This window comes from Silurus aristotelis (assembly GCF_946808225.1).
Source record: "Silurus aristotelis genome assembly, chromosome: 22".
Lineage (NCBI taxonomy): Eukaryota > Metazoa > Chordata > Actinopteri > Siluriformes > Siluridae > Silurus > Silurus aristotelis.
This window is the reverse complement of record NC_139595.1, coordinates 6,786,706-6,799,830: the sequence shown is the minus strand read 5'-3', so window position 1 is coordinate 6,799,830 and position 13,125 is coordinate 6,786,706. Positions and strand designations below refer to the sequence as shown.

The following is a 13,125-nucleotide window of genomic DNA, read 5'->3' as shown; positions in this document are numbered from 1 at the left end:
CATTTAACTCGAATCCTGAGTAAATATTCAAAGTAAATATTTTTTTATGTAATGAGGAGATCTAGGGTTATGATGGTGATGGTGGCTGTTTGGTTTGTGCAGGTGCACTATGAGTGGTGGAGAAGGATTCTAAAATATTTCTGGATGTCAGTGGTGGTGTACACCATGCTGGTCCTCACCCTCATCTACACCTGCCAATTTGATAACTCCATCAACGTCTGGTCCAACATGACAGGCATGAGTGAGGAAAAGTGAGTAAAGCATGACTACAGTAGTTTTTTTTATAGTACATAGTAGTCTAGGGTTTACATTGCAGTTTGCCATCCTAGGAAAGGCTTATTCATTCAGCATATTCATCTTTATTTTGACTAGAATGAAGTAATAATTGAAGGTGGGTAGATGAATGAATGAATGAATTTGAATATACCAGAAGAAGATGCATATATGATTGTAACTACTCACCAGAGTATAATACAATTTGGACTTCTGAGGCATAGACTTCACAAGATCTCTGAGGCTGTGCTGTAGGCTTGGATGTAGGACCTCAATGGATCTAACTTGTTTATCTAGCACATCCCATAGATGCTTGAATGGCTTGGGATCTGGTGCATTTGGAGGCCAAGTCAACACTTTAAACTCCTCATCTTAAACTTGTCATGTTGCTGAAACCATTCCTAAACAAGTGTGCAGTGTGTCAGAACGCATTACCTTTTAGGAATGGGATTACCTTTAGGAATTTTAATTCTTTAAAGCTGGTACATATCAAAATAACATCCACATGAATGCCAGGACCCAAGACAAAAACATTGTCCAGAGCATAACACTGCCTTTGCCAGCTTCCTGGATGCATCCTGATGCCAACTCATCCTCATGATTCAATAAAAATACCTCCTTCTTCTATTGCTCAATTTTCCAATTTTGATACTAACATGCCAGTTGTAGGTGTTGGACAGGGGTCAGGGTTGGCACTTTGCATCTACTCAGCCCCATACGCAACAAGCTGAGATGCACTGTGTGTCCTGACACCTTCTATCAAAGCCAGCACTTATTCAGCAGTTGCTCTACAGCGCTCTTTGGTGGGATCAGATGTGATGGGCTAGCCTTCACTCCCCAAGTACATCACTGAATCTTGGGCACACATGACCCTGTCACTGGTTCAATGCTTGTCATTACTTTAACCACTTTTAGTAGGTTCTAACTACTGCATACCTGGGAAACCTCTAAAAGAACTGGTGTTTTGGAGATGCTCTGACCTAGTCATCTAGTTGTCACATTTTCACATATCCCACTGCTAAACAGGTGTTTCCTTCTTCTCTATTTCTCTATTTCTCTATTTCTCTCTCTCTCTCTCTCTCTCTCTCTCTCTCTCTCTCTCTCTCTCTCTCTCTCTCTCTCTCTTTCTTTCTCTCTGGCAGACTAAAGGATCTGGGTCTGGAGAGGTTTTCTTTGGGTATCCTGTTCACACGCATCTTCATCCCTACTTCCTTCCTGCTAGTCTGCATCCTTCACCTGCACTACTTCCATGAGCACTTCCTTGCACTCACTGATCTCAAAGCTGTGGCTGCCAAACAGGACAATGCCATCTACAGGTGAAAATGACAGATATTATTGTTATTATTATTATTATTATTATTATTATTATTATTATTATTATTATTATTATTATTATTATTATCATCTGAATCAGTGTCTGTAGTTATTTCAAAGAACATATCATCATGAATAATTTATTCTTGTTCATTCCATTCTCCTTTTTTAGGATCATGTCTTTGTCATGTGTCATTTTTAATATGTACCCAGCAAGCACTTAGAAATAGAACCAAGCAATGAGCTTTAAACATGTCCCTCCTGTCCCTGTTTTAATCATTTGTCTACTCTCATCTCTCTTTTTCCATCTATAATGGCACTGGCTCCACAGCCATGCCAAAGTCAGTGCCCGTATCTGTCTGATTATGGATAGGTGGGTGACTGCTCATGCTTTGTAGCACCCTTGGACCCTCCACTTTGAATGTTTCGATCTCCTTCCTTCTCTCTTTCCTCTCACCTTATTCTCCCATGTTCACTCCTTAATTAGAAAAGCTTCCACAAGAACGCGAATGTTTTGAAAAAATATGATATACTAATATTATTGTGTTTTATGACCTACTAGCATTTACAGTGAGGAAAATAAGTATTTGAACACCCTGCTAGTTTGCAAGTTCTCCCACTTAGAAATCATGGAGGGGTCTGAAATTGTCATCGTAGGGCATGTCCACTGTGAGAGACATAATCTAAAAAAAAAAAAATCCAGAAATCACAATGTATGATTTTTGAACTATTTATTTGTATGATACAGCTGCAAATAAGTATTTGAACACCTGAGAAAGTCAATGTTAATATTTGGTACAGTAGCCTTTGTTTGCAATTACAGAGGTCAAACGTTTCCTGTAGTTTTTCACCAGGTTTGCACACACTGCAGGAGGGATTTTGGCCCACTCCTCCACACAGATCTTCTCTAGATCAGTCAGGTTTCTGGCCTGTCACTGAGAAACACGGAGTTTGAGCTCCCTCCATAGATTCTCTATTGGGTTTAGGTCTGGAGACTGTCTAGGCCATGCCAGAACCTTGATATGCTTCTTACAGAGCCACTCCTTGGTTATCCTGGCTGTGTGCTTCGGGTCATTGTCATGTTGGAAGACCCAGCATCGACCCATCTTCAATGCTCTAACTGAGGGAATTAGGTTGTTCCCCACAATCTCGCAATACATGGCCCCGGTCATCATCTCCTTAATACAGTGCAGTTGCCCTGTCCCATGTGCAGAAAAACACCCCCAAAGCATGATGCTACCACCCCCATACTTCACAGTAGGGATGGTGTTCTTGGGATGGTACTCATCATTCTTCTTCCTCCAAACACGTTTAGTGGAATTATGATCCAAAAGTTCTATTTTGGTCTCATCTGACCACATGACTTTCTCCCATGACTCCTCTGGATCATCCAAATGGTCATTGGCAAACTTAAGACGTGCCTGGACATGTGCTGGTTTAAGCAGGGGAACCTTCCGTGCCATGCATGATTTCAAACCATGACGTCTTAGTGTATTACCAACAGTAACCTTGGAAACGGTGGTCTCAGCTCTTTTCAGGTCATTGACCAGCTCCTCCCGTGTAGTTCTGGGCTGATTTCTCACCTTCCTTAGGATCATTGAGACCCCACGAGGTGATATCTTGCATGGAGCCCCAGTCCGAGGGAGATTGACAGTCATGTTTAGCTTCTTCCATTTTCTAATGATTGCTCCAACAGTGGACCTTTTTTCACCAAGCTGCTTGGCAGTTTCCCCGTAGCCCTTTCCAGCCTTGTGAAGGTGTACAATTTTGTCTCTAGTGTCTTTGGACAGCTCTTTGGTCTTGGCCATGTTAGTAGTTGGATTCTTACTGATTGTATGGGGTGGACAGGTGTCTTTATGCAGCTAACGACCTCAAACAGGTGCATCTAATTTAGGATAATAAATGTAGTGGAGGTGGACATTTTAAAGGCAGACTAACAGGTCTTTGAGGGTCAGAATTCTAGCTGATAGACAGGTGTTCAAATACTTATTTGCAGCTGTATCATACAAATAAATAGTTTAAAAATCATATATTGTGATTTCTGGATTTTTTTTTTTAGATTATGTCTCTCACAGTGGACATCCACCTACGATGACAATTTCAGACCCCTCCATGATTTCTAAGTGGGAGAACTTGCAAAATAGCAGGGTGTTCAAATACTTATTTTCCTCACTGGATATAACATTTGTTTGTGAATGATGAATCCTTAGCACACCTACTGCCCCACTAGTGACCCTAAAGCCATGTTTGGATCCCATAGAAACATTTCTTAGTGCTCCTTTCCATCTACTGACTGCATTCAAAATGATCACTCCTCAGCATGTTAGAAATATGCACGCCCTTTTTCTCCCATTTTCACAGTTTCCTCACCCCATCATCCCCCTCAAATTCCACTATTTAATGCCGTTCTCTTGTACTAAACCATTGTGCTTTTGCAGTTTTCCTGTGGTGTCATTCTGTGTTTCAATTTTATGAACGATTCCTTTCTTAACAGCATCAAGCAAAAAATTCCATCTCCCCAGAGCAAGTAAGTGAGCTCGTGGCAGAGACAGTAACAAAAAACTTTCCATTGCCATGCAGCCATACCATGCAAGTTTTCCACCCCCTCTGACCCCGAATCACCCGAGATGACTACATCTTTTCTGATAGCGCTGCCCATTTTCTGCTACTTAAGCTTTTTATTAATGTCATGGATCCTACCCTTAATTCTGACTAATAACAGGATATGAAATATGTTTTTTGATTGAATTTGGACCATAATCAATGATGTGCATTTTGTTTGTGCTAAAGTGCTCTCACACACACATTACCACATCCCTGCTGCTCTGTGAAGACTCCAGGCTCACGGCATCCATGATCCGAACCCTGCCTGTACAATATAACCCTGGTTTAGCTCTGTACTGTTTATAAAGGCATTAACCCTCATGGTCATCTGCTTGCTGGAAAGAATATAGTGCTTTTAGGATTTCATAATCATCGATTCTTGAAACAATGGTCCTTTTTTTTATTCTAAATGTTTCCAAACATAGGTTAGTGCCCTTATAAACAGGCAAGTGCAATGTCCGTTCGTATTTCTCTAATGGAAATTCTTGCCAAACAGACTCGCACATCCAGATGGCAGCTTGGCAGATCTTACAATGATGAGCTCCTCTCCTGAATCCTTGGTGGACAAGGAGAAGGAGATTTTGGTGGTGGAGAGCATGGCGGATGAGAAAAAGAAGGAGCAGGAGAGCTCCATCCATGATGAGAGTCAACAGTGCAGTGCTGCTACAGATCCAGAAATTCCATCCGAAGAGAGCTCAGGTATAATACTATTCTTATCATTGCCCATGCATTTTTGTTGGATCATTGAGAATGAATGGAAATAATTTGTACAATGATAATCTAATGGGATGGTAAGAAAGCATTTGCTGTCCAGATTGTTGTGAGATTTGTGTAAGCAGGGTGTGAAAGATTTGTGTGTGTGGGGTGCACAATATTTGAAGGTTATGTGAGTGGGGTCTGTGAGATTTGTGGTGTTGGGTATGGAATTTGTGTAGTTAGGGTGTGCGAGAATTGTGTAAGCGGGTTGTGTGAGATTTATTTAAGATGAAGTGTGTGAGTCTTTTTTGAGTGGAGTGTGTAAGATTTGGTTGGGCAAGGTGTGTAAGATTTTTGTGGGTGGGGTGTGAGGATTATGTGTGGGGGATTTGTGTGGGTGGAGTGTGTGAGGTTTGTGGGAATGGGGTGTGTGAGATTTGGGTGGTAAGAGTGTGTGAGATTTATGAGTCTGAGCTGATAAGATTTGGGTGATAGGAGTGTGTGAGATTTGTGAGTCTGAGCTAGTGAGATTTGGGTGGTAGGAGTGTGTGAGATTTGTGAGGGTGAGGTGTGTGAGATTTGGATGGTAGGAGTGTGTGAGATTTGTGAGGGTGAGGTGTGTGAGATTTGGATGGTAGGAGTGTGTGAGATTTGTAAATGTGAGGTGTGTGAGATTTGGGTGGTAGGAGTGTGTGGGATTTGTGTGGGTGAGGTGTGTGAGATTTGGGTGGTAGGAGTGTGTGAGATTTGTGAGTCTGAGCTGGTGAGATTTGGGTGGTAGGAGTGTGTGAGATTTGTGATGGTGAGGTGTGTAAGATTTGGGTGGTAGGAGTGTGAGATTTGTGAGGGTGGAGTATATGAGATTTTTAAGAATAAGTGTGTGAGATTTGTGATGGTGGAGCATGTGAGGTTTGTGAGTAAGGTTAGGGTGTGTGAGATTTGTGATGGTGGAGCATGTGAGGTTTGTGAGTAAGGTTAGGGTGTGTGAGATTTGTGATGGTGGAGCATGTGAGGTTTGTGAGTAAGGTTAGGGTGTGTGAGATTTGTGATGGTGGAGCATGTGAGGTTTGTGAGTAAAGTTAGGGTGTGTGAGATTTGTGATGGTGGAGCATGTGAGGTTTGTGAGTAAGGTTACGGTGTGTGAGATTTGTATGGACGACTTCAGTGGGAAAGGTATGTTGGAACTGTTCAGGTTCATGTTAAAGCAGTTCATAAAAAAAAATTTTCATCTAAACTTTGTTTGCAGATCTAAAAAATAAGTGGCATCTGGTGGTAGACCGTCTAACAGTGCTCTTTCTGAAGTTTCTGGAGTACTTCCATAAACTGCAGCTCTTCATCTGGTGGTTGCTGGAGATGCACGTCATCAAGATAGTGTCTTCCTACATCATTCTGGTGTCTGTTACTGAGGTAACCATGGTTTGTTTGACTGTATCTAATTTAAATAAGTCATTTGTTTTTGTTATCTGTATTTAATACCTTTTAATGCCATGAAGAGTCGGCCTGATGTGAACTAATGTTTGCAGGTGTCTCTACTGAACTATGTGTTCCTGGCATCATGGGCCTTTGCTCTGCCTTACAATCAGTTCAGGCATATGGCCTCCAGCATCTGCACTGTATGGACTTGTGTGATCATCATCTGCAAAATGTTGTACCAGCTGGAGTCTATAGACCCAGATACATACTCAAGCAATTGCACAATGGTGAGTGACAGTTTTTGGTTTGGATAAATGCTACATAATTATGTATTTTTAATAACTCTTTGTTAGTGATTTCTGTATTCAGTGTCTGATAGATGTTTTTTTTTCTCCATATTTTCCATTAGCTTATGAATTACACAGAAAAGGAGAGGAATTACATGAAGAGTTCTTTGCTGTACGAGAAACCAGTAGATCCTGCTAACTGGGTTGGTTTGGAGAAGTTTCCCTCTCTTTTGCCAAATCTAAGGGTAAGTAAATAAATGTACTGTTATTGTGTACTAACACAATAACAGCATCTTTATATAAAACACTGTAGGTCAGATTATGTATTGGACTATACACCGACCAGTCATAACTTAATGACCACCTGCCAAATATTGTGTTGGTCCCCCTTTTGCTGCCTAAACAGTTCTGGTCTGTCAAACATTAACAGCATTAACTTCTTCAGCAACTTGAGCTACAGTAGTACAGTCGTCTTTTGGATCGGACCACACGGGCCAGCCTTCGCTCCCCACGTGAATCAATAAGCCTTGGCCGCCCATGACCGTGTCATCGGTTCACCACTGTTCCTTCCTTAGACCACTTTTGATAGATACTGACCAATGCAGACCGTGAACATCCCACAAGAACTGCAGTTTTGGAGATGTTCTGACCCAGATGTCTATCCATCACAATTCAGCACTTTTCAAACTCGTTTAAATCCTTACGCTTGCCATTTTTCCTGCTTCTAACACATCAACATTAAGGATAAAACGTTTTCTTGCTGCCTAATATATCCCACTGACTAACAGGTGCCATGATAAAAAGATAAAGTGTTTTGCATTTGGTGCCCATTGTGTAATGTGAACTTTGATGGATTACAGCTATATTGACACAAATTGTTCGCTTTTATCAAATGCAGTAAATCAAACAATCCATGTACGGTGTTTCTGGTGTATTTGTTTATTTCATTTTTTATTTCATCTTCTCCCGCTTATCCGTAATTCGGGTCACGGGGGCAGCAGTCTAAGCAGATTCCCCAGACACTTCTTCATGTCCGGGGATCGGGCTGTCAAGGCCCCCGCCTTCGACTGCTGCCCAATCCTCTCGGCACCGGTCCCTTACGGTCCCTCCTGCAGGTGGTGAGCCCACGGGAAGGCGGCCCCACGTCGCTCCGACCTTGATTTATTTTTCTCGTAAGGGTCCCCTGGAGCATAGAGGGTTAAGGGCCTTGCTCAAGGGCCCAAGAGTGGCAGCTTGGCGATACCGGGGCTTGAACCCCCGACCTTCCGATCGGTAACCCAGCGCCTTAACCGCTGGAGCCACCACTCCCCCGTATTTGTTTATTTTCTTAGTAATTTATGATGAACAATTTAGCACTGGGATTTAACTCAGCATGGTGTAAGGGTGATACCTGATTTCCTCAACCTACTTGGTTAATAAACAAGTGTTAGCCCTAAGCCAAAATCAATCATTTATGTGTTTGTGTTTCTGTGAATATATACACTTTTACTCACAAAAAAAAACTCCTTCTGTGTGAGAGAGAATAAAAAACCTCCTGTATCATTTTGACTCATGTTTCGTGTTCTCTTATGCTCTACATGTTGCCTGTATAACGTTACTGATGATGATGTCGTTCCTCTAGAATAACTTACTGATGTTGGCCATCTTGGCATTCGAGGTCACCATCTACCGGCATCAGGAGTATTACCGGCTGCGCAACAAGCTTTCTCCTCCACCGTTTCGAATCATTTTTCATGAGATTACGCGTCAACACCTTGATAACAGCATCATCAACTGTGCCAAATACTTCATCAACTACTTCTTTTACAAGTTCGGGGTGGAGGTATGTCTCCAACTGTTCACCAGAGCTTCAGACACCTTATACACTGTATTAGGCAAGGAATGAATACTACAGTATTTGAAAGGCAAATTTCTAAAGAAACAGCTCAGTTTCTTTAGATGCAAAAAAATGTTTTTTTCAGACATACATTTATAACTGTATATAATGGCTCGTGTTATCCTGCTTGAAATGTGGGCCTAATTTTTTGTGTCAGGTATGTTTTCTTTTGGCGGTGAACGTGATTGGCCAGCGCATGGACTTCTACTCTATGCTGCATGCCGTTGCTCTGGCAGCAGTAATGTACCGTCGCAGGAGAAAGGCAATTGCTGAAATCTGGCCTAAATACTGCTGCTTCCTGGCCTGCATGATCACCTTTCAGTATTTTGTCTGTATAGGCATCCCACCAGCAGCATGTAAAGGTGAGCATGAGTGTGTCCATGCAATCAATTTTTGTTTGGGTGTGTGTAGAAAGTAACCTTAGATTAACTGACTTCATACTGCAGTCAGTTTAGGTATAACATGACTGTAAAATTTATATCAACTGTACAGCTGTTATTAATACACATGGGACAAAGACACATATATTTAAATATAAGTGAATTATGTTCTATAAATCTTACATTCTGTAAAGCTGCTTTAAGACAATGTTCATTGTGAAAAGCGATATAGATTTGAATTGACAAGTTTCTTTTCCATATACCATAAATTAGTACACTGCCTATTGTTAAAAGCTCTATGCAAATAAAAATGTACCTAATAGTGGACTTTTATTGATTAGAAGGTCATTTGGTTTACATGTCAAGGTCTATATGCACTCCTGCTACCAGATTCTTACCCTATTACTCTTTTTCTCACCCTACAGCCTACATTTTATATACATACACATGCATACTGATTTATAACCCCACTTTTAGGATTCATTGAATGCCATTTAAAGGAAATCAGGCTTCCTTTTGAGTTTGGTTCTTCTTAATGTTTATAAATTTTGTCAAGTTTTTTCGTCGCTGTTACTTTTGGCTTGCTTGTTAAGAATCTAAATCTAAATAATCCATAGGAATTTCCATTTAGCTACTTTGTGGCAAAAATGTATAATAAAAAACCCCAAATTGAATGGAACCGAACTGATATAAATGAAGCCAAATTGATGTTTTTATTTCTTCTTCAGAATATCCATGGAGATTCCCCAACTCTTCAACAGATTCCAATGTCATTAAGTGGCTGTTCCTGCCTGATTTTCACACGAAGCCAAACCCCAAGTTTCTCATCTGTGAGCCATGACTATATCCTACAATATGTTTAAATGTCTGGCAAATTTTTAGAACTTCTATAGCAAATATAAGTAACTGTGTGCTAATCAACTGCAAACTGCAACAAAAAAAGTGCTGAAATCTTTTAAGAAGTGCAGTTTTACCTCACTTTTTCTCCTTTCTTCCTTTTTATTCTATGCTTTCTGGTAGATGACTTTATGTTGCTCCTAAGCGCTTCACTGCAGGGCCAGGTGTTTGATGAGGAGAATAAGGCAGCGGTCCGTCTAATGGCTGGTGAGAACGTAGAGATCTGCCGAGATCTGGATGCCGCCTCCTTTAGTGTACACAACCCTGTCCCAGACTTTATACACTGCAGGTGATAACATTTGCACACACAAACACACCCACACACACACACACACACACACACACACACACACACACACACACACACACACACACACACACACTCACACACACTCACACACACTGTATTTGAATTGATTTATTAAGCTACATTACATAAGATGCAATGGTGCAAACTATCATCAGGCCTCTTGTTTTTATTTGTATACAGTAGCAGCAGGCTTTAATAATGCCAGAATGCGTTGTGAACACTTTGCACTGGATTGACTATCAGCTATCTGCAAATTGTCCACGTGCCCAAAACCTCTCCCATGCATCTGTCCTGTCCTCTCATTACCAACTTCTTCTTCTATAGATCAGATTACAGGTTAAACGTGTTGTCCATTGCTCACCATCACTTTCACCCGGGTGCATTTTTCCCCACCTAACTCAATAAGCAGCTTTTATGTCCAAAGTGAGTTGTTTTCTCAACAAGGTGATCAGTGAGGAAGTGAAAGAGAAAGAGAGAGAGTGAGAGAGATAGGGATCTGTCCATTCTGACCCATCAGCAACACTTGTATGTATCTTTTCATCAAAGCCCTTAATACAGGCTGAGTAGTGGGAGCTACATCTAGCAATCAGTGTTTCCACACACAGCTCTGAGTGGCTGTGAGAGGTAATGTGTGGATTGATGTAGCACACAGTGATATAGGTAAGAGGTCTAGAGTGCACTCAGATCCATACATGCCAGCTTTTACAGCCCTTATGGTAAGCACTCACTTCCTTACTTCCTTCACATAGGATATATATATATATATATATATATATATATATATATATATATATATATATATATATATATATATATATATATATATATATATATATTAGGGGTGTCGCGGTCCGCGTATTTGTACCGACATGTTTCGGTACATGGCTTTCAGTACTGAATGCAATCGTTTTTACATGTGCAACACAAATAAAATTCTGAGTTCCCTCATAAATGTATCAAGTGGCGGACCGCAAGTTTATTTAGTCTCCGCCTACACAACAATGTCAGGGGTATAAAAAAGGAACTAGTGTTAGTGCAGTGTCACTGTGTCTACTCACGCTGTACCAGGACAGGAAATCTATACTGCTATATAAGCTGCACATTGACTACACTAAAATATATCCAAGTTTCATTTCTAACTCAATAATAAAAACTTTCATTTAAAAACTGCATGTTGTGTTCACATGTGTAATCTTTTAAATATTTATATATATTTATATATGCCAGAAAATGGTTCAAGATTAGTTTAAGATTTCCCACTTTCTAGAAGGAATTTCAAATTCCAAATAACATGTATACGCTAACTACACCTTCTATAGCTTTAGTGCATAAACACTGCTCATGGTACTGTTCAGGATATGCAGCTGGTTGTTATAAAGTGGTGCTTGGTGTGTTACAGGTCATATTTGGACATGCTGAAGGTGATCATGTTCAGCTACCTGTTCTGGTTTGTCCTAACCATCATCTTCATCACGGGCACCACACGCATCAGTATTTTCTGCATGGGCTACCTGGTGGCGTGTTTCTACTTCCTGCTATTTGGCGGAGAGCTTCTGCTCAAACCCATTAAAAAGATCTTGCACTATTGGGACTTCCTGATAGCCTATAACGTCTTCGTCATCACCATGAAAAACGTCTTCTCTGTAAGACCACATCAGCTTTTTTTTCCCTTCACTTTTATTGAAATGTATTTTCTGGTACATTTTACCTGCTTAGGATAAAAACAACAACAACAAAAAAAACATAGTTTCCAATTTATTAGGTACACTTTCTATTACAATTGTGGACACTTTTTAGGTATACAATTACTACATGTGTGAAATGATACCTAGAATTCTTTTAACTGATGTTTGTAGTGCAACTGATGGTGAGATTCTGAAGCTTTCTTTATATTTACAAAAATTTACAATATTTAATCTCAGGACCATATAAACTTAAGCTACAGTCCAGTTTTTTTATTTTAAAACCAATACCCCAGATTTGAAATCTGCTCATTCCATGGACTCAAACTAATGATTTGTCTACCGTTGAGTATAAAAACAGAACAGGTGTGCCTAATAAACTGGCATATCTGTTTATGTCATGCTTAAAACTTAATAACACTTTCCTTAATATACTGCATATAGTATGCATAAGTGTTTATTTACTATTAATATTTTGGACACTGGTGTGATTTTCTTTGTGGTTGATTTGCACAGATTCTTGCATGTGGCTACATCAACAAGCTGAAGTTGAACTGCTGCTGGCTGATCCAGCTGCTCAGTTTGGCCTGCACCATCAAAGAATATGAGGACCTGCCAGGTGTGGATTTTAGTACTTTGTCCTAATGAACCCAACCATCACAGTTTCCGTAATGAGGTCTGGGTTGGTATTCAGATGCAAATTGTTTGTGTACTTCAGGTCAAGAGTAAAATCAGTAAATGCTGTTGTACCACGTCTATGCAGAATGACAGTATTTAATTAAAAAGAAGACAACAGCTGACTGTTTTGCACAAATTCCTTTGCAATGTGTTTGGTGTTTTTTTTAGTCTCTGACAACACTAGGATTTTTTTTCCCAGAGTGAACTTCAGCATCTAAACGATTAAAACTGGTTTTGGTGTGGAAATGTTATATGTATGTGTCTTCAATGTGTGTGTTCAGTCTCTAGTTTTGAATGTGACTTGCCTAAGGATGAGGCAGGAATCATCTGGGACAGCATCTGTTTTAGCTTTCTATTGCTACAGAGACGCGTCTTCATGAGCTACTACTTCCTCCACGTCGTGGCCGATATACGTGCTGGACAGATCCTGGCTTCGAGGTACACTGTTTAATGTTTAAGACCATTTACCTCACCATCGCTCTTCATGCAACTATCCAGTGTCATCTGCACATGTGCAACACGGATCATTAAACAGCTGTTTAGACCATTTGCAATCGGAAGCTTAACATGCAGCCCACAACCTGGTAAAGGCATAAGGTTTCCCTTGTACGGGAAGCCGGCAGTTAAAACTTCTATAGGTTGAAAGACCGTTTTGTTTTAGTTTGTTAAAGTTAGAAGCTTCATAATAACAATCATAATAATGAATATTTCTTTC

The 13,125-nt window shown here is 40.4% G+C and overlaps 1 protein-coding gene across 1 annotated transcript in view; it reads left to right on the top strand.

Moving 5' to 3' along the window:
* Positions 1-13,125, top strand: part of piezo2b (piezo-type mechanosensitive ion channel component 2b) — a 78,499-nt gene that overhangs the window by 41,783 nt on the left and 23,591 nt on the right. Inside the window, exons 15-27 of the mRNA XM_083524818.1 lie at positions 103-251; positions 1,416-1,589; positions 4,688-4,890; positions 6,134-6,294; positions 6,411-6,587; positions 6,710-6,832; positions 8,209-8,409; positions 8,621-8,825; positions 9,572-9,673; positions 9,864-10,029; positions 11,450-11,693; positions 12,249-12,351; positions 12,692-12,848. Coding sequence (XP_083380944.1) covers positions 103-251; positions 1,416-1,589; positions 4,688-4,890; positions 6,134-6,294; positions 6,411-6,587; positions 6,710-6,832; positions 8,209-8,409; positions 8,621-8,825; positions 9,572-9,673; positions 9,864-10,029; positions 11,450-11,693; positions 12,249-12,351; positions 12,692-12,848 — 2,165 coding nt within the window. The remainder of the gene's footprint in view (positions 1-102; positions 252-1,415; positions 1,590-4,687; positions 4,891-6,133; positions 6,295-6,410; positions 6,588-6,709; positions 6,833-8,208; positions 8,410-8,620; positions 8,826-9,571; positions 9,674-9,863; positions 10,030-11,449; positions 11,694-12,248; positions 12,352-12,691; positions 12,849-13,125) is intronic.